Genomic DNA, 26,687 nt, shown 5'->3' with positions numbered 1-26,687 from the left:
CCTTTCACGGTGCTCGGAGGTGCAGGTGGAGGCACCTTTCACGGTGCTCGGAGGTGCAGATGGAGGCACCGATGGAGGCATCTTTCACGGTGCTCAGAGGTGCAGGTGGAGGCACCTTTCACAATTCTTGGTGGTGGTCTCTTGCTCCTCGCCCTGCCAGTACAGAGACCCTGCCTGCCGATTCTGAAAACACCATCTCCCAGGGGATGCACTCTGGTAACCTGCTGCCTCCAGGCAGTCCACCAGTCTTTGCAAAAGAGCTACCATCCTGGCAGGTGGCAACAGCACCTGCCTGCATGCCCCTCTACAGGTTAAAACTTTGAGAACCAACTCAATTTCTGAAGGAAGTTAAAAAACCATCATCTATTGATCTAACAGTACCTTCTCTTTTTTTCTTTCTTTTCCTTTTTCCTTTTTTTCTTTTTCTGTTTTTTTATTGTGCTTTAGGTTCTGGGGTACATGTGCAGATCATGCAGGATTGTTGCATAGGTGCATACATGGCAGTGTGGTTTGCTGCCTCCATCCCCCCTTACTTTCTCAGACAGATACTGTAAAGATTAACCTCAGCCCACTCTTAAAATCGATGCTCACAAAACCCCAAATTATCAGTTGTAGTGAATGAACTTTTATCATAAAAATTGAGCATTCTTAAATAAGATCACAAAGTCAATTCAAATATAGTATTTATGCCTTGTGGCAGTAATTGCCAAGATGGAACGTTCTGGATTCCTGTGGCACTTGTGAATGCGTAAAGCAAGGAAAAATGGTTAAGGAAAATAATAGTAATTGTAATTTGAAAATCTCAGGGGCCTAATGAGTGGAGAATCTGTATCTATTCGTTGATAATGTTTATCTAATTATAATGGATTAAACATAAATCACCCACATTTTGTGCAAGACAGCACTTACAGAAATATCACTGCGGTTTGCCTCCTAGCTTTTCCCCCTCTTCCCCTTCAGCTATAAATTGTGCTATTTTGGGGTAACAGACAGCATTCTGGGAAATGTCAAGGAACATAGTAACTAGTTGGTAGGGAATAAGAGGCTTTGAAATGGCATTTTGAGTAGATTGCACTACGCTCCAAATAGCAGGCTGATTGAAACCATAACATGAAACATGGAAATACCATTTTATTCTGTTTTTATGAGGACTGAATTAAGTTTCATTTCACTGAGTCACAAATTACTTAACATGCTGAAATTAAACTTAACAGCACTCATAAAATTGGGAGGGAATTGGGGGAAGAAACACAAACATTGTATATTTTTCAGCAAGCCCCTATAAATCAAGAGTCCCGTCATTAATGATTCCTAGTGTTGGCCTCCAGAAGGGAAGAAACCGGGGTAATAAGTCTCTGATGCACAAGTGCACGTGGAGCTGCTGACATACAATGAGTGAGTGCAACTGACACACAGCTTTGCCGGTTGTATGGTGGATGGACCCAAATGTACCTGAGACCCAGCTATGCTTGCCTCACTGGTCTGTGCACACTTGTAGCCAACATTCTCCAGTTCAGGTTGTACTTCCTTGGTACCATAATTTGTATACAAATCCTGGGCTGGATGAATACCAAGCCAGAACACCTTCAGGGCCTGTGACCTTCTTCAGTGGAAGGATTGTGTCTGATTCATCTGTGCTGCCCCATACGCTGGCCCAGAGGAAAGACTTTAATCGCAGATTGAAAGACGGGACCAGGCGCGGTGGCTCACGCCTGTAATCACAGCACCTTAGGAGGCTGAGGTGGGCAGATCACCTGAGGTCAGGAGTTCAAGACCAGCTTGGCCAATATGGTGAAACTCCATCTCTATTCAACTACAAAAATTAGCCAGACGTGGTGGCACATGCCCATAATTCCAGCTCCTAAGGAGGCTGAAGCAGGAGAATTGCTTGAACCCAGGCAGTGGAGGTTGCAGTGAGCCGGGATCATGCCATTGCACTGCAGCCTGGGCAACAGAGAGAGGCTCTGTCTCAAAAAAAATAAATAAATAAAATGGTAAAACGAGTGGCTGGATGGATGGATTCAATGTTCTTAGGATTTCCATGGTTCTGGAATGTAGAGCCCATTTCAATGGACCACTTTCATTGCCAAGAATTTATTGGCCCCTGTTTCATGTCCAGAGGTCACATACGACACAGGTAGAATTACTGGGGAAGTTTAGGAGAATTTGAAGAGGCCCTGGTGTCCGAAGACCCTCGGGTAAAGCAGAGGTCACAAGCCTGCAGGAAAGCATTCCGGACACTTACGCCTGGGTCTGTGTCTTCACAACGCTCCTCGCATCCTCGCATCCTGCCTTTCCGCCAACCATGACCCTGCAACTGGCATCTCTAATATGCGTACTGTAGGGACCAAACCTTTACAGATAGCCAGCGCCTGAAACCCAAAAGTCATTCCCTGCACCCCTTTATTCTGATGAACCTCCCTTGGCAACTTCTGGTCGAAGCCAGCAGACCAAGCCACATGTTCCTGCCTCTTCCATCCAGGACTCGACTAAACCAGCATAAACGTTGACAGTGAAGGGAATCGGGGCCTCCAGGTGAAAAATTCCGCCTCTTTCTGGAGGACAGAAGTGGATGGAAGTGTCATGCCAGGAACAAAGCAGCAGAGGCCAGAGCCTGGAAGCAGTGGAGAGTCACAACCAAAAAGACAGTCCAACCTGAGAGTTGTGGTCTTGAGAATGGAGGGTCGGAAGGGAAGAACAGGTTAAAAAAGAGATAAGTACAGATTCATCCATGTGCCTACAGAGAACACGAACTCATCCTTTTTTATGGCTGCATAGTATTCCATGGTGTCGATGTACCACGTTTTCTTTGTCCAGTCTATCATTCATGTGCATTTGGGTTCTCACCTATAGGTGGGTGTTGAACAATGAGAACACATGGACACAGGGAAGGGAGCATCACACATGGGGATCTGTTGCAGAGGGTCTAGGAGAGGGACAGTGGAGGGTAGGGAGGTTGGGGAGGGATATGGGGAGAAATGCCAGATATAGGTGACAAGGGGATGGAGGCAGTAAACCACCTTGTCATGTATGTACCTATGTAATAATCCTGCATGATCTGCACATGTACCCCAAAACCTAAAGTACAATAAAAAATAAAAAGAGATAAGTCCGAGGGTGCATTGACAGGCTGATGGTGCCCGACCCCACCCTCAGAGCTTGACGGCTGTCTCTTAGGGAGCCCCTTTTCAAGGTCACAGGATGAACTGTTCGAAGAAACCCAGAGCAGGCAGGGAGGCCTCTGTGCCGAGGATGGTGCCAACCTTCTGTGTTGGGGTTAGAGGTCCGTTTCCCTCATGCTAGTTACGGAAGGAAACCTATCATGCGGCAGTGCGCAGCTTGGAATACAGATCTCCTTCGGTGGACCTTTCTGTTCCTCACGCTCAAATATGAGTGGACGACCAGACATCATCTGCTATTTGAAGAAAAGCAGCAGCATGAACGAGAAAGACCAAGAAAAAAAAAAAAAACAGAAAAAACTGACTCTGGAAGAAAATTGAGATAATTATGGAATTCTCCATGCAGCCAAACTACCATGCACGCCTGCAGGGAACCTCATTTTGAAACGCGGAAGAACTCCGAAATTGTATTTTCCATGCATCCATTCTGCAGAAGTTACATGTCGTTTAGCAAAACAAGAATGAAGTAAGAAAGAGGGAGATGGGCAGTACAGGCCCTGGCCACGCTCACCCTGGAGCCCAGTGGAGCCTGGAGTGACAGCTGCGCAGCTGGCCTGAAGTCTGCATTCACTTAAACGTCAGTCAGGAAGTCAGTGGCCTCGCTCCAACAGAGGAGATAGGATGAGGCGGGAGTTGGAAGATAGCTGATAAGTTGAAGAAAGCAAGTACTGCTTATTCCTGCCAGAAAAAATAAACAAGTACCATCAAAATGTGTGCAAGGAAGCCCCAGTTCAAGTGTGAGAAAAAGTAAACTGCCCAGCTTTGTAAGACGCCGTCGTTTGTACACAACTGAACGCGTGTGTGCTCAACACCACACCGGCCACTGTGTGTGTCGGGAGAGGAGAGGGCCAAGAATACGGAGAATCCTCAGACACGGTCCTCCGTGTGCTCATGGCCCGTTAGGGAGATGGCATGAATTCACACGGAAACCCAGTGACCAGAGGTGAAGGCGTCATTTAATAGCCGGTGGGAGGCTCCACTTAGACTGCAGAAAACGCCTAAGGTAGAGTTTCATTTATTCCTGCATCAGGTGTTTGTTGAAGACATTCTGCGTGCTGCACACCATAGCATGTGCTGGGCTTTCACTGGGGAGCAGGACCAAGAGGATCCCTGTCCCATGTCAACTCACAAACGTGATCTTTCCAGAGATTGGTGTCTGTGAAGAAGAAAGGAAAGCAGCGCCGTAGAGAGACCCACTGGGGGACTGTGGCCGAGGAGTCAGTGAGCAGGGGCATAGCAGGTCTCTTAGAGGAGACAGCCTTTGAGGGAGAGCCAGCCTGGCAGAGAGGTAGGGGCACAGAGCTCCAGGCAGAGGGAAGCAAGAGGGAGGCGGGTGCATTCCAGGAACAGAGGAGGGCAGAGGCTGCCGCAAAGGAGACAGAGCCCAGGCAGAATTGAAGCGGAGCAGGGAAGTGATCTTGGTTATGGGTAACTGACCCAAGCAGATCCTGGGAAATGAGTTAAGAGGCTATTCCGGCAGCCCACCTGGCTGAGGGGTCATTGGGGTGGGGCTTGCAGGAGGGGGCTGGAGAGCGTTGGATTCACTGTACATCTGGAGGGGGAGGAAGGGCGGCTGGTGAACAGCTGGGGTGAGATCACAGAGAGTCTTAAATCTGTAAGTGTGTGGATGTTTCTGCTAGGCAGTAGGGGTCTGTGGCCACAGATCTCCTCTCTCTTCTCATGTGGGGATTAGGCTGGCAGCAGGTGGGAGAAAAATGCTCCCATCGTTCATGTCCTGAGTCAGGAGGGTGTGAACTCGGGTGTGGAGAAGAGCAAGGAGGAGACGTAGACTCTGGAGGTTTTCGGGGACAGAAACGCAAGCTCACCAGCTAACTGGGTGCATCCCAAAATGGAAGAGTCAGAAATGGCTTGCAGGCTTCCGGCTAGGATACCTGTCAGTTCTAAGACAGTGGCAGGGGTGTCCAACTAGAATTAAGTCAGGCAGCTTTGGAGAAGTCGCCTTGGAAGTTCAGAGAGCTTGCTCAGCAGATGCTTACTGGGGAGAAGTGGGGTGGGGTGAGGGGAGAAGTGGGATTAAGAGCTCTCTGCATGAGAGTGGTGGCTGCAGTCCAAGGAGAAGGTGAATTACCAAGAAAATAAAAAAGGAGCAGGGAGCCCCTGGGGAGCTACCCATTTTCGGGCAGTCAAAGAAGCAAGGGGAAGGAGGGGCCATCCAGGGGGTGGGAGGAGAATCAGGAGCCATGCTTGGCCTCCGGGGCACCTTCAGGCACACGCTGTGGAGTGTCCGCTTGTTTGCACATTGCTGCGTCCCTCTGTCTGGCACGTCATTATTCCCAGGTTAGGCACGTAGCAGACCAGTAACTGTCGTGGATGAACGAATACATGTGCAACAAAGACAGTTTCCTTGGGCTCAGTCATCTTGTTCTCTTAGAATGCCGAGCCTCTTAAATACAATCATGCAAGCTCCCCTGATGTTCAGAAGTAGTGACTTCACTTGTGTCCTGTGGCAGCTTCCATTCGAAAAACGGAAAACCATCCCACTTTCTGCCAAGATTATAGGTTGCTTGCGCTGACTGAAACAATGGAACAAAATGCCCCCGTTGACAGATTTTGTGGCTGTCACTCATCAGCTCTTAGACTCACTGCTGTTCAGACATGGACATTCCTGCCTTTCCTGCCTCCAGATGCAGACAGCCTCTCAAATAGCACCAAGTGGCATGGGTGGAACCCATGGACCTGTCCTGGCCTCTGCGTGGTCTCCAGAATTAACTGAAAGGGCCTCCCTATAAGCACTCCTGCTTGCACCTGACCTGAAAAGCTGCCTCCCTTGGGGCTGGGGGAAACTGAACCAAACGGGGCATTTAGAAGCTGTAGAATCAGGAAACCTTAACTGAGGTGCAGGACAAGGAGCCAGACTTGAAGCCAGAGGCCCACTCCTGCCAAGCAGGGGTGTGGTGTGGAAATGACAGGAAGCCAGTGTAGGGAAGGTCTAGAGCAGGCAGCACCTGACATGGGAAAGCCCAGGTGGGAGCCGGAACAGGTGCCAGGAAGGAGGCCAGGGAGAGACCAGCTCTGTGGACAGTGGTCCTGCGCCCCTACTGGAGGCAGGTCTGGAGAGCACGCACTGGGGCTCTGAAGTGGAGCAAAGAAGCAGATATGTGGTCTCACGGATTTGGTCTGGGCGTTTGCTGAACGCTGCTGGGGGACATTTTCTGATCTTGGCTACTCTTTGTTCTTAGCCCCTGTAATCTTTTTTTTTTAATTTAAGGCAGACTCTTGCTCTGTCTCCTGGGCTGGAGTGAAATGGCACGATCTTGGCTCACTGCACCCTCCGCCTCCCAGGTTCAAGCAATCCTCCTGCCTCAGCCTCGGGAGTAGCTGGGACTACAGGTGTGTGCCACCACGCTTAGCTAATTTTTGCATTTGTAGTAAAGACCAGCTTTCACCATGTTGGCCAGGCTGGTCTCAAACTCCTGACCTCGTGACCCATCCACCTCAGCCTCCCAAAGTGCTGGGATTACAGGCATAAGCCACCCCACCTGGCCAGCCCCTGTAATCTTTATACTGAGCAACTTGGTAGCAGCTGGCTAGCAGCCCACATCCAGAATCCAGGCGACCCTGCATTGGGCTCCAGCCTCATGGTGCCTCGTCACAGCCGGCTTCGCTCCAGGTCACTGTGGTTGGTCTGTGCTGGCAAAGCGTTGCAGTGGGTTGCCAGTTACCATCTGTGTCTTGATATGTTACTGGTGTCTCCACAGCTGCCATTAAGCCCACTGTTCTGCGTTTGCTCCTTGCTGTCCTCTGGCCACTAAAGCCTCTGAGTTGACCCTTTTCCTCTTTGTATACTAACTTTGAGCAAGTTTGATCTTTTATTCATGTTCTGCCCTTTTTCAGATTTCGTAATGGTCATTTTTAGACTCAGCTTGCTCAGTTTTTAGAACATCTTAAAGTCTTCCTTGGAATCTGTTCAGTTGCACTGTCACTTTGGGCAGAACAATGTTAATTTCCCATTTAATCTTATTCAAAAAAATAGCTTTAAGGGTGAGACTTGAGGACTACTGAACATGAAGCGCATTCCCCTGTCCCTTTGAGTAGCATGCCATGGTGCAGCGGGTCTCCTAGCACGGCCCCGGGCCAGCAGCCTCAGCCTCTCTTGGGAGCTGATTAGAAATGCACATTCTCAGGTGCACCCAGACCTGCTAGGTCTGAAGCTCTAGGGCTGGGACACGGCCATTTGTGTTTTAACAGCCCTCCCTGTGAGTCCGATGCACACGTAAGTTGAAGAAGTGCTGCCGTAATGGAGCAGAGGATGCTGATGTCTTTGGGGAGTTGTGGGGCCAGGCACTTGCCTCCAGGGGTCCATGTGCAGGCAGCCTGGCACCCCAGGCGCTGTGCCGGCTCCAAGCCCTGGCTGTGAGGGGAAGCATGGTGCTGCTGCTCCTTGTCTAGGCATCATGGGAACAGGCTAAATCACCTCCACTTGGATTATCTTAGATCTTGATTTCTGGCTGTAGATTCCTCTGGAGTCTGAGGCACCAAAATGTAATTTGGGGTGCAGGGCAGTAAGAAGAACCCAGTCCTTGTTCTTGAAGCGTTAGCCTTATAGGGGGAAAATGTGGAGGGACATTTAAGCAATCTAGTAGATAAATACCCAGGGTTTACCATAGTATAAACTTAGGTTATTTTACATAATACAAAATTCTCACTTTAAAAAAAAAAAAAAACAAGTCCAAACCTTTTTCTACTTTTTATGAAGTGGGCTGTGCTTTTCAGGTCCCCCTGGGGTAGAGACAGCCTCTCCTCTGCTCTCAGACGTGCCTTGTTAAAAAGGTTTGAGCGATGGGACTCTTGGTAGACTCGGTCTCCCTACCTGAGAAAAGAGGGGCCCGTGCCCAGCCCTGCCTGAGTGAGCTGTGGGCATCCCTACCTTGGTAGGAAAGTCTGTGGTTTCTGTTGCGTATTCTGAGACTGCTGGCTATTTCAGCCAAGTTGCAGGTCACCCCCGCAGCCGGGAGGGGAGCCCCCATGATGTGAAACTGTGGCTGCACCAGCTGATCTGAGGGTCCAGGCTTCACTCCCTCCCCACGGTCTCTGCCCCCAAGAAGTCAGGGTGTCAGGTCTCAGTGTGACTTCCACGGACGCTTGTGCCTTCATGGGTCTCCCTCCTCCAGAACAAATACCAGAAAATACACATGACAATTATGTGGATACAAAGACAAATATTCAGGTTGGATTCTGTGCGTTTCTTTTTCCTCTCCTGAATTAAAATATTTTCTTGGGCCTTTGAATGGATCAGGGCCTCAGGCCCCATGCCTGCTGGGCCTCGTGGAAAGGTTAGCCTCGTGGGGCAGCCTCTTTAAAACCCCTCTGAGTCTTAACCACAGAATAAGGAGGCCCCTCTGGTTCTTTAGAAAATCGGCTGTGATGGCATCATTGGGTCTGCGGCCAAAGAGGACCGATGCGGGGTCTGCAGCGGGGACGGCAAGACCTGCCACGTGGTGAAGGGCGACTTCAGCCACACCCGGGGGACAACAGGTGAGTGTCGGCCCACGGGGGCTGCTGTGGCCATGGGACAGTCAACACCTGCTGTGTGTTTTGTGACCTCTGCCTAAAGCTACTCATGGCAGTCAGGATTTTGACCTAGGCAGGTCCGTTCATCTGTCCACAATCATGTCCTTCTCCCCTGCCCTCCCCTTTCCCTTTTCCATCCACCCTGGCCTGGGCCCCATCCATGTCTGGAATGTGAGGTCAGTAACCTTTTAGCCATGACAGTGAGTCCCCCTTGGAAAGATAGACCACACCGGAAGCCTCCTTGGGTAGCTGTCCCCACCCTGGCTTGCAGCCTAGCGTGTGTCCTTCCAGCTGCCAAGGCACAGAAGGCTTGCAAGCCTTCAGAGAAGGATGAGCACACGTTCACTCACCGACCTGGACTGCTGTTCTGAGTGGTTGCCAGGTGTCACACATTCATGTTAAGGTGCACAGCGGCTTTGTTTTTGTATGCACATTCTCACAGCTGGAGTCTGAGTGCGGGCCCACAACAGTATGGATTCTCTATGTTGAACATCTGCGTGCAGTACTTGTTTGCATGTGAAAGAGTCACTGGCTGCTGATCTACTTTCATTCAGCACAAACCTGTCGTCATGGTCTGACATACTGGAATGCACCTAGACAGAGATACAAATGGTCACCCACAGGCCCATTTACCCAGTCATTATTTAGGCAGCATGACTACATTTTAAGTACTAGGTATTCAGAAATAACTTACTGTCCCCACCTCAGATACAGTCGAGGGAGGGGACCCCTGGGCAAACAGACAGCTTGAGTCTGTGTGAGCATGAGGTGGAGGCAGCGCAGCAGGCGTGTTGTGTGACCCCAGATTCTAGTGGGGCACCAGACCTCAGCCTGCAGAAGATGAGGGTGGCCCAGCTCTAAAGGACACATAGAAATCAGCTGATAGTGGAGTAGTCAGGGGACACCTCAGGCTGAAGGGGAAACATATCCCTGCGAGGCCCAGTGTGGAAATCATAGCCCCCAGCTCAAGGGGCATCTCGGTGACGCCAAGCGTGGCTCAGTGGGTGGATTCACCGATCCTATCAGTTTACATAGGAAGGTAACTTTCATCTCTGCCTGCCTACAAAGAATGAGGGGAGGAGGAATGCCTTATCACCCTTAAGGGTGCATATCAAAGAGAAACTCCACACCAGGAAGATAAAATGGAGTCAGCTGCAGGATTTTTGCCCAATTGCATGAGGTCCTGACCCCTGCCTGAGCTCCTATGGGTCCTTTCCCCAAGTTCCTGAGCCGAGAATCCAGGGCAGACCCACACGTGGCAAGGTGTCCATCCCTGCAGAGCCAAATCTCCCTCTCCATCATGAGAGGGTCCCAGTGTGACACCAGGGGAGGTGGTGTCCTGAGTGCAGGGCGTTTATCACCCTCCAGGCTTTGCTTCCAAACTTTGAACAAATGAGGTCCTCAGTTGCTTATCTGTGGAAGGAATCAACTCAACGTGGCTATCATGTTGCTTTTCTGATGGATGGGCTTCACAGTGCTCATGCCTTGGGCTGGGTTAAGACCACTGAGTTATCTGAACCTAGCAATTGGAGAGTTCTTGGTATGATGCTTTCATTTCATTGAACTGCCATTTTAGCATTATCGTCTTTATTCCGCCCTGCTCCTTGGCACTGAAAAGGTGGCTGGTCATTCTCCAGATGACCGGCCTGTGGATAGCCAGAAACACCTGGACTGAAGTCCCCACTGAGAACCAGCAAGGATGCTGTGGGCTTTGGCTCCCTTGGCTCTTTGTTCAAATAATCCTTCAAAGAAGGGGTGGGGTGAAGATCCCTTTTGAATGTGGATAGATCCGTGTGTCACCTATTTATTCAGTAATTACCTCTAGAACCCCAGCTGCGCGCCACGTTTCCTTGCTCCATCTGGGCGTGGGGTGTGGAATCTTGTGGGGAGAAATTGACTGTTAGGGGCTGGTGGTACAAAATGAGGCTTCTTTACACTGTGATGAAGAATCGTAAAATGTGCACAAAAGCCAGTCACAGTGTACTTCTTTTTCTCAGTTAAGAATGATGTTTGTGCGATGGTATCCACATGTGTGATGGCAGAGCCTGTCCCGGAGTGTTGCTCATGTAAAATGTTGGGTGTTACGTGTCATCCCAGCAGTGACATACTTGGTGTGGCTCTTGCCTGGCTCACGCGTCTGAGTGTTTTCTGAATAGAATCAATGGGAGTAAGTTGTGTGTGAAGCCATGGATAAACGCAAAGGCCATGAGAGGCTTACATAAGCTGACATTGAAGACTGACTGCTGAAAAGAAAAACTATATAGGCCGAAACCAATTGTAAAACTATAGAAGGTAGAGTCATGGGGTCGAGAGGCCAGATGGAAACATACCCTAGCATGCTGAGGGTAAGTTTTCTTTCCCCTCAAGCATACCTGGTGCTCTGGCAGAAAATGCCAAGGCATTCCAGAGAATGTAGGCTTAGCTGGCACCTGCCTCCATAGAAAAGTTTTCATTTTTCGGAACTGGTTGCCCTGCAGGCAAAGGGGCAGTTGGTAACACTCTTCTGGGCTTCATTTACCTACACTGACCTCCTATTCTGAGGGAGTAAGTAAGGCACAGTCCAGCCTCCTGGGCTTCCCAAGCAGTGAGTTCTTTTCACTTAGATCCAGGAACAACCTTTAGGGAGAAACGTAAGATACTAATATTCTTGTGAACAACTTCTGTAAGAAGAGAAAAAATAATCTTACACAAATGCCTCTCCAAATATTTTATGATCTATTTACAAAAAAAAAAATAAATAAAAAAGAAAACCTCTGATTTTGGGGGAAAGAGTTCAAGGACACACAGCCAGCACTTTACTTCTAGACTGTCACGGCCCCTCTCAGTCGGTCTAATGGTTTTCTTCTAAAGATGTTTAATGCTACTGAAAATGTGAGGAAAAATGGGAGTCCCAAATCATCTAACAGCAAGTCTACTGGAGAAATTCAGACAGAAGTGATTTCACAGGGCAGTTGCTCATAGTAACTCTGGAAGATTTGAGACAGGATAAACATCAACATTCCTTTGAAGTTCCCTCTTACTGCTGGTCCTTAGGGCACAAGTGGCATGTTCTCCTGGAACCGTGGCACTGAGTTTTGTCCATGGCTTCCTCATGAAACCAAATCATGTTCCTCTAACCAGATTTCTCCTGCTCGATGGCTAAAGCTAGAATGGAAAATCACTCCAAAGATAAAGCCTTCCTACCTTACCTAAAATGTGTGAATCTATCACATAAATTCTGAGAGTAAACCCTACCTTTTGATTATTCTTCATGTTCCATCAGTGTGGCAGTGTCTGGCGTGCACATCATGGGGAGTCTGGCCTGAGGGACACCAAGGTGCTTTGGGAGTTGGTGATGGGACTCTTTCCCTTCCTGGTGGCTCTTCATACATGCCTCAGGTGGGCTTTGAACTCTGAGTCGGAGCCAGGTTGGAGGACTGTGAGGTCGAGGCAATTTCCCTGGTTTGTGGACAGAGGGCCTGCCTTTCATTTCAGTGTCTGTCATTTTCATTGGTTCCCTTTTTATCATGAACAGAGAAACTTGTCCTAGAACGGTTAGCAAGGCATTTGCATAAGGACTGCCCTGGGCTGAGCGGTCACCTAAAGGTGGGCTCACTCGAGTGGTGAGTCCACCCTGAACTGCTTTTCATCAGCACCTCCACCAGGGGCACAGGAGAAAAGAGAAGACAGATGTCTGTTCACTGTTGCATCTTGTGCCAGAGTTAAGCTTAAAAATAGATGTGGATCGCCTGTAATCCCAGCACTTTGGGAGGCCGAGGTCAAGAGATCGAGACCATCGTGGTCAACATGGTGAAACCCCGGCTCTAGTAAAAATACAATAATTAGATGAGTGTGGTGGCACGTGCCTGTAGTCCCAGCTACTCGGGAGGCTGAGGCAGGAGAATTGCTTAAACCCAGGAGGCAGAGGTTGCGGTGAGCCAAGATCATTGTGTTGCACTCCAGCCTGGGTAACAAGAGCGAAACTCCATCTCAAAAAAAAAAAAAAAAAAAAAAAGATGTGGATTCCATGCATCAGCTGCAAAGGTGCCGTGCTATGGAATGAGGGAAAGGAACTGATCTGGGCCTGAGCAGCTGTCTCAGATTCTGCAGACTGGCGATGCCAATGCCAAGGTTTGTTGGTTGCAAAATAGGAAATTCCATGCAACAGCAGCTTCTTTCCAGAACAGCTCATCCCCACAAGCAGATCTTGTTTCCAGGCATGTTTCATAGTTTGAATGGAAGCTCCTCTGAAAAAGATTCTAATCACTTTGACCCTATACAACTTTGGTGTCAGTTTTTGACGTTTTACTGCCTTAGTGCCTGGAATCCAGTCATGGCTGAAACTCCCCAGAGCGAGTGGATTTCTCTAAGAGAGATTTGCGATAGAATGTTTTGTGCCATAATCCTAAAAGCTGGTTTTCTTGGGGCCAGACTTTTTCAGTAGAGAAGCATTCCTATAGCAAAGATGATTTTTAATCAAAAAACCTTGCCCTCGCCCAGGAGCCACTGGAGAGGCAGGGACCACGTGCCAGCTGCTCTGGCAAGCCAGCCTCACCAATCCCAAGTCAGATGTGGTTGGAAGGGGTCCTAGTGGATGACCACACAGCTGCCTGGGGATCAGGACCTAACAGTGAGGCACCCGCTGCCCTCATGCTAGACTGTGTTACTTTCGGGAAGCCTCTGCAAACATCCTGCAGGACACTGATGTGTAACCGTCTGAGACTAGGTCTAGAGTAACAGTGCCAAGGCATTTGCTGTCCAGGCTGAAGGACACTGCTCAACTTCCTGGCTGAGAAAACGTTCTTTCTGGCTGATTAAACATGTGCTTATTTTCTCATCTTCCCAAGATCACCTGAACATGAATGAAAAGGAGCTTCTTGAAAGGTTTAGGAAGAACAAGGATGTCTCAGGTGGACATTCATCTACAGATGGAACGGAATGAATATACTTGGTTTTGCTGCAATAAACAAGCAAACAAAACTAACACAAAAGTGCCTCCGAGGTATCGGTGGCTTAACACGAGAGTCTGCCTCCAGACCCCACTGCTTGCCCACTGTGGGTGGGCAGGAGGCTCTGGATGGTGAGGCCACTCCTGGACCTAGGCTGGCAGAGACTTTATCTGTTCACGTGCTGCCACAGTCACCTCGGCAGGGAAAGGGAGTATAGCAAACCAGGCCCTGATGCACTTCAAGCTCCTGGGGGGAAGGGACACACCTCATTTTCACTCACATTTCACTGTCCAAAGTCCTGTGGTCACACGCATTTAAGTGGGAGGTGAAATGTATCACTCCCTTATTTCCAGGGAAAGACTTGGAAATATCTGTGGCCAACACCATAACACAGCCGCTCGAGGAGTTTTACCACAGCACAGCACCTCTAGGAAACGCCTGTTTGTTCTGGTATTTTGGTTGCCAGCACAGCAGTACCTTCCTGCACCCAGCAGAAAGCCAGCCCCAAAAGTAAACAAACCCTGCACGTCCCCACGGGAAACAGCCCAGCTGCAGCCTGGTTCTTAAAAGAGAGTCTGCAACACAAAGGAGAAAAACTAAGATAAGCTTAAAAAAAATAGAAGTTCAGATTCTCTAATATCTATTTGTAGCCACAAAACAAGAAGAGAATGCCGTGGGAATGAGCAATCAGAAAACAAACAGAGATCTCAGAAATTAAAAATACAGCTCTCAGACCAGCATGAGCAAATCAAAAAAATTAGCCAGACGTGGTGGTATGCGCCTGTAGTCCCAGCTACTCAGGAGGCTGAGGTGGGAGGATCGCTAGAGCCAGGGTGTGGAGTGGAGGCTGCAGTTATCTGAGATCACACCACTGTACTGCATCCTGGGCAACAGACTGAGACTCTGTCTCAAAAAAAAAACAAAAAAACTTCAAAACCATCCAATAAAAGGCACTATAAACAAAGAAACAAATTATAGACAATGTTTGCAACATGTAACTAAAGAGTTTGACTCCAAAAAAGTATCAAATTATAGTAATATACATTGTATACATGTTTTAAACTACTGCATCTTAACTAAATAAAAGATGGTAGAAAAATAGGCAAAGCGTAATAAGAACAAGGCCATTAGCTGAAAAGGAGAAGCACATGGCCAGTAGGTATATAGGACACTGAGCCTCATTGGTTATCAGGGAAATGCAAATTAAACTTAGGACAATGTATTTTCACCAAGTGGATTCGCACATATTAAGAGGATTGATCATGTCAAGTATTTAGAAATCTTTGAATAAACATTTGCTCTCATATAGTGTTGGTTGGCTTAAATGGTATTTAAGGGAAGGGAAACTTAGCAATACTTGTGTTTGACTCAGTGATTCTCACGGTAACTGACCTGATAGGACATTATACTTAAGCACAAGAAGACATGTACAAAGCCATTCATGGAAGTACTGTTGCTTTTCTAAGCATCTTTATAAAGATACCATTCACATACCATAAAATTCATCCATTTAGAGTGTGTGATTCAGCGAGTTTTAGCACGTGCACAAGGTTATGCAGCCATGTTTTAGGGTCCGTGTTTTCCAGAACAGGAAAAAGAGAAGGATCAAGGGGAGTTGATTAAGTATTAGCTTATGTGATCACAAGGTCCCACAGTAGGCTGTCTGCAAGCCGGAGCAAGGAGTGCCAGCCTGAGTCCCAAAGCCGAAGAACTTGGAGCCTGATGTTTGAGGGCAGGAAGCATTCAGCATGGGAGAAAGATGCAGCCTGCGAGGTTAGAGCCATCTCTCCTTGTCACGTTTTCCTTCCTGCTTTATATTCGCTGGCAGCTGATTAGATTGTGCCCACCCAGATTAAGGGTCTGTCTACCTTTCCCAGCCCCCTGACTCAAATGTTAGTCTCCTTTGGCAACACCCTCAGAGACACACCCAGGGTCAATACTTTGTATCCTTCAATCCAATCAAGTTGACACTCAGTATTAACCATCACAAGTCTACCCATTGTCAACTTGAACCTATACACATCTCCTGAAATCATACATAATCTTCAAGTAAAGATAGTAATAATGTCATAATTACACCTAACATAATACAACTATCCTTCATACAGCCGGAGGCACACTAATCCCCAAACACTGTTACATAAAGTCAACAATACTTCAATGCTGATATGAAGTCAGTAAATCTTACGTGACATGATAAAGGAAGAGGAAATACAATAAAGATATTTTCTTAGTACAAGTGTATACATGCACACACACGTTTTTAGCAAAAGGAAGACCTACTCATAACAATTACAGTCCCATTTCTGCAGCTGGTCATGTGATTGTAGCTGGTATTGATGACTACCTTCTACCCACTCTGTATTCCCTTTGCCTTCAACAAGCACCTCAGCAGGTGGTGGTTTTTCCTGACAGAGTGACCCAAACCATCATTCCTGAGGGGTCTGGGCCATTGTAGTCTTGCCTGGATTGGGCTGTTGTAGTTTCCCGTTGACCTTAGTCAAAGAGCCTGGTGAATACTAAGAGATGCCCTAATGGATCTCCTGTATTCCGTGCATGCTCTGCCTGACCTCTGTTATGGAGCAGTAGACTGACTTCATCTTGATAGTCCAGGTCAGTCACCCCAGCCAACTCTGTAACTCCCTTCTTAGCCTGTTGATGTAAAGGTAGGAGGAGCCCAGAGTGTCCAGTTGGCAATCTGAACTTCCAGTTTAATGGTATTATTGTGTCTTCTGGTAGCAGCGTTCCTCCCGCTGGAACTAAGACCTCTAGGCCAGCAGAATGTAGTGTTGTGGGAACGGGAAGCAAAAGTTTCGCTAGTGGATCACTAGAGGTGGTGGTGAGTGGTATCACTTCACTTCCACCCCTTGATTCCTGGGACCTTTGAATCCCGGCCATGGGAGAAACAGTACCATGTATTAGACGCTGGTTCAGAGCATACACAACCTCCTAGAGAACATTGCCCCAGCCCTGCAAAGTATTGTCACCTAGTTGGCATTGTAATTGTGGCTTCAAAAGGCCATTCCACGGTTGTATCAACCCAGCTGCTTCAGGTGGAGGGGAACATAGTAAGACCGGTGAATTCCATGAGCATGAGCCCACCGCCACACTTCCTTAGCTGTCAAGTGAGTGCCTTTACAGCAGTGCTATGTGGAGTACCATGACGGTGGATACGGCATTCTGTGAGTTCACAGATGGTAGTCTTGGCAGAAGCATTTCGTGCAGGATAGGCAAAGCCATATCTGGAGTAAGTGTCTATTCCAGTGAGGACAAACCTCTGCCCTTTCTAGGATGGAAGAGGGCTGGTGTAGTCAACCTGCCACCAGGTAGCAGGCTGATCACCCCAAAGAATGGTGCCGTATCACCACAGTCATTCCCAAAAGAAACCATGATCAGTAGCAGCCATTCCCCATCTCCCTCCGAAGTCCTAGGCAGACACTCACCTCCTATCCACGTCTACAGATGTGCCTCTTTTGGGCATTTCATGTAAATGGAATCGTATCATAAGTGGTCTTTCCTGACAGGCTTTTTCCCCTAGCATAATATTTTCAAGAGCCATCCATGTTGTCCCCAATAGCGATGTTTCTTTTTATTGTCAAATACTATTCCATTGTTTGGATATGTCGCATTTTGTAAATACAGTCATTGGTTGATGGGCGTGTGGATCGTTTCCACTCTTTTTGGCTATTAGGAATGCTGCTGTTAAGTTTTGTGTTGGAGTCACCATGTGGACATGTTTTCATTTCCCTTGTGTATATACCTGGGAGTGGAATTGGTGAGTGATTTGATCATTCTGTGTTTAACTTTTTGAGTAGCTGCCAAACTCTTTCCCAAAGTGGCCACACCACTTTACATTCCTGCTGGCAGCGAATGGGGGTTTCCGTCACTCCAGGTTGTCTCCAGCTCACTGTTTCTTGTTATCGTCATCCTAGTGGGTACGGTGTCGGATGTCCTTGTGGTTCTGGTTTGCACTTCTCTAATGACTGATATATCGTTAGCATCTTTTCATTTGCCTGTTGGTCATTCATGTATCTTCTTTGCCGATTTTTAAATTGGATTGTCATTTTCTTGTTGAGTTGCAAGCTTTCTCCATATACTCGGGATGCACTTCCTTTATCAGGTAAATGATTTGCCCACATTTTCTCACAGTGTGTGAGTTGGCTTTTCACTCTTGTGATGGTATCTTTTGAAGCCCGGGTTTTCAGTTTGTATGTAATCTGCTTCATCTGTTTTTTCTTTTGTCACTTGTGCTTTTGCTGTCATGTCTAAGAAACCAGTGCCTAATTCAAGGTCACAAAGATTCACCCCTCCGTTTTCTTCCAAGAGCCTTCTAGTGTTAGCTCTGATGTTTCCATCTGTGATCCATTTTTGAGTCAGTTTTTGGTATGGTCTGAGATAGGAGCACAGCTTCATTCTTCTGCATATGGATATCCAGTTGTCCTAACACTGTTGGAAAGGCTATTCTTTCCCCTCATGAATATTCTTGGCACCTTTATTTTTTAAAAAATCGTGTTCTATACTCTCAACTATATTCCATTGTTAGAAATGACTGTCCTTATGCCATCACCTTGATGTCTTGATTGCTATAGCTAGCTAGAAAGTTTTGAAATCTGAAAATCTGAGTTCTTCAACTTCTTTGGAAATACTGTTTTGACTATTCTGGGTCTGTTGCATTTTCATCTGAATTTTAGGATCAACTTATCATTTTTGGCGAAAAAAAAAAAAGCTGGGATTTTTGATAGGGATTATATTGAATCTGTAGACCAATTTATGAAGTTGTCACATTTTTACAATCTTGTCTGATCCAGGAATGTAGAATATCTTTCCATTTCTTTAGGAACTTGTTAATACCTTTCAACAGTGTGTTGTAGTCTTCAGCATATAAGCCCTACAGGTCTTTTTTTTAATATATTCCTAAGTGTTTGATTCTTTTTGATGCTACTTAAATTGAATTGTTTTTCAAATTTCATTTTCCAACTGTTCACTCCTAACATATAGAAATGCAGTTGATTTTTATGTATTGACCTTGTATCCCTCAATCTTACCGAACCTAATAGATTTTTTAATGGATTCCTTAGGATTTTCTGTATATAAGATTTTAGCATCTGCGCATAGAGATAACTTCACTTTCTCCTTCCAATTTGTATGCCTCTTTTCCTTTCCTTGCCTCATTGCCCTGGAGAGAACTTCCAGGACAGTGCTGAATGGGGTAGCAGGACATCGTTGTCGTTTCTGTTCTTATGGGACAAGCATTTAGTATTTCACCATGAAGTATGCTGTTAGCGTTGGGGTTTTGTAGATGCCCTTTATCGGGTTGAGCATGTTCCCTCCTATTCCTAGGTTGTTGAGTATTTTTATCAGGAAGGACTGTTGAATTTTCAAATGCCTTTCCTGCACCTCGAGTTGTGAATTTTGCCCCTTACTAACATGGAGGATTACACTGATTGTTCGATCGATCGATCTTTCTTTTTTTATTTTTTGAGGGAGTCTCATTCTGTTGCCCAGGCTGGAGTGAAGCTGCATGATCTTGGATCACTCCAACCTTTACCCTCCTGGGTTTAAGTGATTCTCATGGCTCAGCCTCCTGAGCAGCTGGAATTACAGGGATGCACCACCGTGCCCAGCTAATTTTTGTTTTTTCTTTCTTTATTATTTTTATTATTATTATTATTTTTTAGTAGAGACAGGGTTTCACCATGTTGGCCAGGCTGGTCTTGAACTCCTGGCCTCAAGTGATCCGCCCATCCTGGCCTCCCAAAGTGTTGGGATTACAGGGGTGAGCCTCTGCCCACGGGCTGATTTTTCCTTATGTTAAGCCAGCCTTGAGTCCTGGCATAAATCATATTTGAACACAGTGTAGAGAGAACCCTTTTATATGTGGCTGGATTGGCTTGCTAGTATTTTGTAGAGGGGTTTTCTGTGCATATTTATACCTGATATAGAATTGTTTCTAATAAAGAGAGTTTTGAAACAAATGTCCATTAATAGGAGAGCAGTTATACAGACTTCATAGCAATTCAAGCAAAAAAAATTAAATAGAGCTATACATGGTAACATTTATGATTTCTGAGACATGTTTTTAAAAATAATAAATGTGGTATAATGCTGAATTACTCCTAACATAGAATTGAGGAAAATGTAAATATGAAAATACTATGTGCTTATTTGTGTAGCATTAAAATTCTACAGTGAGAATATATACTCACGTGTATTTGTGTAAATTGGAAAATATGAATTGCTGGCCAGGCACGGTGGCTCACACCTGTAATCCCAGCACTTGGGAAGGCCAAGGCAGGCAAATCACGAGGTCAGGAGTTTGAGATGGTGAAACCCTGTCTCTACTAAAAATTCAAAAATTAGCCGGGCGTGGTAGTGCGTGCCTGTAATCCCAGCTGTTCAGGAGGCTGAGGCAGGAGAATTGCTTGAACCCGGGAGGCGGAGGTTGCAGTGAGCCGAGATCACGCCGCTGCACTCCACGAGCCTCCGTCTCAAAATATATATATAAATTGTTTTTTAAAAGGAAAATGACAGTGAACTCACTGATATAAACAGCCTGTATCCTGGCAAATTTCACTGTAAACCAAGGGAAGTCCTGTTAGCCTACAGCAGTGTCCTGTGTCTCCCTGCCACACCTACTGCAAGCAGCCAGTGGGATTAGAACTTGTGTCACTTTACAATTGGAAATAAATCCACCAGCACAGGGATATATGCGAGTATCCAGTAAAGGAAAAAGATAAAGGGGACAAGGAAAATGAATGACTTTTAAAAAATACTGGCAAAATGTTACCAAGGGCATGATGAAAATTGTGACCCAGTGTTACTGCCGTAAATTTCAAAAAGTGATCAGCAGTAGCCTTGATAAAATAGGAACTCATAGTCCGGATGCAGTGGCTCACGCCTGTAACCCCAGCACCAGCACTTTGGGAGGCCGAGGCGGGCGGATCACCTGAGGTCAGGAGTTTGAGACTAGCCTACCCAACAGGGTGAAACCTCGTTTGTATTCAAAATATAAAAATTATTTATTGGCAATTGCCTCATTAACCAGGCACCAACCAGTCGCCAGCTTCTGCTCTGGGAGCTTCAATCACGTCCTCCCTGAATCTTCACTGCCCACCTGCTATTCTGGCTCCTACTCTGCTTAAAAAACACTCAAGGAGATGGACAGAACTATCCAAGTGTGATAGCTGCAGAAGTAATCAAAGACAGTGGGAGCAAGAAACAGGGCACCGTGCGTCAGGCAGTGCTGTGGTTTTGTCATGGGCTAAATTGCTTGGTTTCTGCTCTCATCCCACGGTTATTCAGGGAAAGTTCAGAATACAACAGCGAGCAAAAGAGCCTCCAGCAGATCAATGGGAGCAGGGCCGCTGTTCACTCCTGCTCCGGGGAGGTGCATTCACATAGAATACCAGGCTGTATTCATTTGCTGTGGTTTCCTTAACAAAGTGCCACAGACTGGGTGGCAGAAGCAGCAGAAACATACTGTCTTTCTGTTCTGGAGGTGAGGAGCCTGAGATCAGGTGTCAGCAGGGTTGCTTCCTTCCGGAGGTCGTGAGGATCTGGTCCATGCCTCTTGCCTAACTTCCAGTGGTTTGCTGGGAGTCTTGGGCATTCCTTGGCTGCCTGTTGAAGCATCACTTAATCTCTGCCTTCATGTTCTTGTCACATTCTCCTTGTGTGCATGTCTCTGTCTGAACTTCCCCTCCCCTGCCATCATTGTTCTTCTTTTTTGAGACTGACTCTGTCACCCAGGCCGGAGTACAGAGTGGCGGGATCTCGGCTCACTGCAACCTCCAACTCCCGAGTTCAAGCGATTTTCCTGCCTCAGCCTCCCAAATAGTTGGGACTACAGGCACCCACCACCACACCCAGCTAATTTTTGTATTTTTAGTAGAGACGGGGTTTCACCATGTTGGCCAGGCTAGTCTTGATCTCCTGACCTCATGATCTGCCCACCTCAGCCGCCCAAAGTGCTGGGATTACAGGCGTGAGCCACCGTGCCCGGCCAAACTCCCCTTTTTATGACGACATCGGTCATACTGGATTAGGCCCACCTACTCCAGGATGACCTCACCCTAATATGTCTGCAGTGGTCACATGCTGATGTTCTGGTTGAGGGGTGGTTAGGACTTCAACATACGAATTTGGGGGAAGGGGCCACTACTCACCCGAAACTCATGCAAATCATGCTCTCTGGAAATCGGGCCGCCGGAAAGTTCTGGCTATAGGAGAGCCTCCTTCTTAGTTGACTCTCTTGTTTTCTCAGAGCTTTACCAGCCCTCCATCTCTGAAGCCACTGCAGGGGGCCGGGAGGGCTTGGTAGTTTTGGCCAGGTCTGCTTCGTGGCCTGTGGTGCAGGGTGGAGGTGTGGTTCACGTCTGTGTCGTTTGTTGCTACAGGTTATATCGAAGCTGCTGTCATTCCCGCTGGAGCTCGGAGGATCCGTGTGGTGGAGGATAAACCTGCCCACAGCTTTCTGGGTAAAACCAAAATGACTTGACTCACCGTTTATGTGTTGAGAATGGATTTTGATGATCAGTCTGGTACCTTGGTTTAGCATCATTCCACCCGGGTTATGGCTGGTTTCGTGCCTGTATTGTAGTGACATGAGCACTCGGGACCACACAGTGCAGTTGTATTTGACTAACATGAAGCCACCCCCAGGGTGGATTAGGGGCAAGAACAGGGAGGAAAATGATGGAAGACCAGCTTGGGACAGGAAGGAAGATCATAGAAGAGTGAAGGAAATTGTGAGGAACTTGGGCTAGGTTAGTCCCCCGAAGTAACCACAGGAAAGCTCAGAGCGGCTTGAGTCTGAGCAGTGCAGCCCACTGGCCAACTTGCAGGAAGCCTCACTGGGCTGCCAGTGGTTCTGGGGATGACTTCTTAGCCGGAAAAAGAGCAACAGTGCTTAGTCTCATGGAAACCCAGAAGGACACTAGTTTCACCAAGGTCTGTGTGTCCCGAATTCCTAGCGACCAGCTCCATTGACTTCAAGCACAAACACCTGCATCTCTCCATAGACTTGGGTTCTATTCTGGACTAGTTTTTCTAACTATGGGCAAAGCCATTCAGATAAACTTCCTAGCTAGAGAAGACCTTCCGAGAGTATCCTTGGCCCAATTCCCAGGCTCCCCATCAACCCCAGCAAAAGTCAGCCCAGGACTTGAGCCCCAGGGTGGTTGGAATTCTGAGTTAGACACAGAAGTGGAGACAGCAGGGTGGCCAGAGGCTGCCTCTGCTCCGGGCCCCCTGGCTTGGAACATGCTGTGGCCCCTGCCCTTCTGCTGGCTTTAATCCCATGTTCCTGTCTTGGGTTAAACTTGAACTTGAGGTGGCTGAACTTCTCGGGCGCCCTCTTCCGAGCTGTCTTTATGTTACCGTCTCTCAGCCTGTGTTGCAAAGTGCTGATTGAGATTGAAGAAAGAAAAAGTAAGAGAGGATTTCTCTTGTTTCCAAAATGATTTTAACTAAATTGAAGTCACCCAAGAAACCCTTTTATTTCCATTTTTATCACTGATTTTTAAAAATGACGTCTTTGTCCACATTCCTGCCTTTGCAGGCTACGCAGAAGTCCAAGTCTTTCTTTGAAATGGTCTCTGCTTCAGAAATTCGAAGTCTAATGAGACAGACCCAAAACCAATCTCTAATAGGCAGGTTTACAGTGAAGACCACAATCCTGTTATTTCAAGAGTTAGGGAACCCTTCGATGCTCAGACACCCCTCACACACCTGCCTTGGGGAAGGCAGCAGTACCCATTTCCAAGCAGCTATGTGGGGTATCGCTGGCACCACACTCTGTGGATACCGCCATGTCCCAAGCTGCCCTGCCACCTCCTCCGCAGCTTGGTCACCTGACATCCACCCTCCCCCCTCGAGGCTGTGATGGCCGCTTGTGCTTCTACTGCAGGGTAAGACCTTGCCATCCCTGGAGTTGACATCCATGTACGTTTTCATCAGCCCAATGGTTTTCCATCTCCCCCGCACGGACAGTGTCCCTACCTCACGTGACACTCTCCTCCCCAGCTGTCCTAGCTGTCACTCTGCAAATAGAACAACGCTTAAAATGCTTTCTAAAACAAGGCCTCTTGCTGCCTTTGGCAGCTTCAAAGCGACAGCCTGTTTTTACTAAATTCACGAAGACCCCACTCCTCTCCCTCTGCCCATCAGAGGATATTGGGTCAACTTTACCAGCATTTGCATCGGAAGCCCCACCACCTATCATGCCAAAAAGTTACCCTTACCCTTCCCAACCCATGCATTCAAATGTACGGAGGCCCTCCGTAGGAGGCTGGCATCACCTTTCATCCTGATTCAAAATTTGCAGTCCGGGTGTTCCAAGAGGTAGTTCAGTTTGGAGGTCGAATTACTGGTTCTTTCATCAAGCCCCAGCAGGTGCTCCTGCAAGTGCATCCCCTGGCTTCGGAACCTGGCTGCTGAGATTTCCCAGCTTGGCTTCTCTGCCTGGCTCAGCCCTAAGTGTCTGGCAAGAGGGGGGTCTTCTCAATCTCTGTTTTGCATGGCAATGTAAGAGTGGCAGGAGGATATTAGAATCCTCTGGATTGCTCCTCAACTTCTGAGTCCTGTCGTACAAACGGACCTTTCACTCGAACTCACTTTAGGGCAACAGGTGCTATCTAGCAGATGCCAACCAGGAGAACGCGCTCTTGTGATTGTGCCCTCAGCTCCTGAAGCCTGAGGGCCACGTGTACAAAACAAGAGCAGTAGCATCCGCGATGGTGGCTCCCAGTCACTGAGCTCCGCTGCACCTTAGAGACCTGATCCCTAATTCCCCCAAATGGGCTGCAAGGGATTGCTCTGCTTCCTTAACAGAGGTACAGACCGGAGGTCCGAGGGGCTTGGTGTCTCGACCACGTTCTCCACCTCCTCTGAGTTCACTGCAGTTGATACAGCCTCTCAGAATTACCCTGTCCAGTCGTGGCCAGAGACTGCTGGATGGAGACATCTCATTGGAGAACACATGTTAACCCTGCCTGTTGTGACCACTACATTGTGTGCACTTTGAACAAGCCTGCATCCCGTGGAGATTGGTTTAGTGTCTTGGGTGACTTCTCAGCCCTCCAGAAGCACCGGGCCTCCATGGGAGGTTGGACTCGGTTCCTGCCTTATCTCATCCAGAAGGCATCATCCCGGGACTCCAGGGCCTGGCCAATGGACACGGGCAAGCCTGAAGGTGGTCCACACTCATTATGTTTCTAAAGTTAGTTCAAAAAGGCCTTGTTTCCACTTGGGGCTGGGTGCTTTGGAAGTCAACCCAGTGTAACTTTGAATTACTCTCACATTTGCCGGGAGCAATTCCTGAAGAATTTCACCCCACCTACCTTCAGCCCACGCTGGCTGGCTTTCTGCTCAAAACCACCTGGAACAGGAAATGCCTCTGCAGTTTGTATCCATAGCTAAGAACAGACTGGCAGAACTCCTAGTGGAAATAAAAGGAGCTGACTCGCTGCCAGGATTAGAAGTAGGTTGACTGTGGGTCAGGTCTTCCAGTGAAGCCAGGAGGGAGAGAGGCCAAGAGAACCCCACCCGACCTTCTGCACAGCTCTGTGCCAGAGAGGGGCATGTGCGCATGGTGAGAACCCGCGTCTGCCTCCGGCCAGCTCTGAAGAGCAGCGGTCTCCTTCCTCAAGAGTGCCCCCACCTTGCTCCCTCGAATAGCTCATGGTCTTCCCCACACTGCCTGGAAGACCAGGATGGCGTGTAAGTGTCCACAGAGAGGAAGAAGGGCCAGAGACAGAAATGGACGTTCCGCATGTAACTCACATTCCAGCTCATTGCAAAGGTTTTGTTCTGCCCTAGTGGTAAAGGAAAGTGTACCCTCCCATGTGGTGCCACACAGAAGTCTAACTCTTGAGAGCTTCTGAGCAAACCCACAAAAATGAGCATAGTTCTATTTTGGATCATGGTTTAAAACATTTAGTCTCTGGCCCAGGCAAAATAAGCAAGGGAAAATCTCCTTCCCAGCAAACCAGAACTTCAGACATCACAGATGAAATCAAATCATTGGGGGAATCCCCTCTTCTTCGCTCTGTTATTTGCCCATAAAATCAAAGCATTTGCAATTGTTTTAATTTCCCCTATTGAGTGTTTTCTGGGTCCAAAAAAATCCTGATTTCAAGTGCAAACTAGTCAATCTCAAAATACTTACAAAGGGGACTTGGAGATACTCACTGATGCCCAAGGGTTGAGGGGACAGGAACTTGTAGAACCCAAAACATATTTAATTTGGAAGGTCAGGAAAAAAAAATACATTATGCACGGGGCTATGGAAAGGCCTCCTGCACGGAGGTGCCTGGCGCGGGAGCCTCAGAGCCCTTTGCAGACCCTGCTCTGTGCAGCTCACGCAAGGCAGGAGAGCAACCCAAGCTGCCACAGAAGGGGGCAGGAGGCGACCTGCATTGTCTCTGCAGTTGGCATGGCCCCATGCAGTCATTGTTCCGGGGACTCCACAATGAACCTGTTTACTCACTGTTAAAAATGATCTTGACATCCTGACAGAATCTCTGAGGCTGAAGTCTCTTTCAAAGGGTTGTCAGGCACTCACTCATGATTTTAGCAGGAAGTTCCAATTTTTGAGATGGACCACAGCAAACTGCAGATGGGAAATCTTGCTAAGTGACACCAAAGTGAAAAGGATGGAAGTAACCCCCATGCCTCCTGGATCTGCTGACCTCCTGCTAATAACTCTGCCTGTGTTTTCCTCTCCCTGAGAAATACACAAATGAGCGTGGCTGGGAGCGCACTGTCCAGAGGAAAGGCATGCCGGCTCTAAGCTGGAAAGCTGCCTCTGCAGTGTGCCAGAAGTTGCAGCTGCGGCAGCAATGGCCACAGGCAGTGCTTGGGCATGCAAAGCGTATTCCTTCTGGGGCTGTGAGAGCTGACCCCAAACCCACTCCCAGCCTCAACCAAGATGTGATCGTGCAGGAGTTCTCCCATGCATCAGCTCCAGACCAGGACCTCCAAAGCAAAGGCATCTTCAGAATTCGATGGAGTGCCCCCACGGCCCTGTGCGGCTTGTGAGAGCCAGTTC

At 47.8% G+C, this 26,687-nt stretch overlaps 1 protein-coding gene across 1 annotated transcript in view; it reads left to right on the top strand.

Moving 5' to 3' along the window:
* The window catches only part of ADAMTS17 (ADAM metallopeptidase with thrombospondin type 1 motif 17), a 334,656-nt gene that overhangs the window by 224,621 nt on the left and 83,348 nt on the right, over positions 1 to 26,687 (top strand). The window contains exons 16-17 of the mRNA XM_032252856.1: positions 8,552 to 8,675; positions 22,036 to 22,116. Coding sequence (XP_032108747.1) covers positions 8,552 to 8,675; positions 22,036 to 22,116 — 205 coding nt within the window. The remainder of the gene's footprint in view (positions 1 to 8,551; positions 8,676 to 22,035; positions 22,117 to 26,687) is intronic.

This window comes from Sapajus apella, unplaced genomic scaffold (assembly GCF_009761245.1).
Source record: "Sapajus apella isolate SASKATOON/1434 unplaced genomic scaffold, GSC_monkey_1.0 scaffold80, whole genome shotgun sequence".
Lineage (NCBI taxonomy): Eukaryota > Metazoa > Chordata > Mammalia > Primates > Cebidae > Sapajus > Sapajus apella.
The sequence above is the reverse complement of the archived record's forward strand: the minus strand, read 5'-3'. Positions and strand labels throughout refer to the sequence as shown.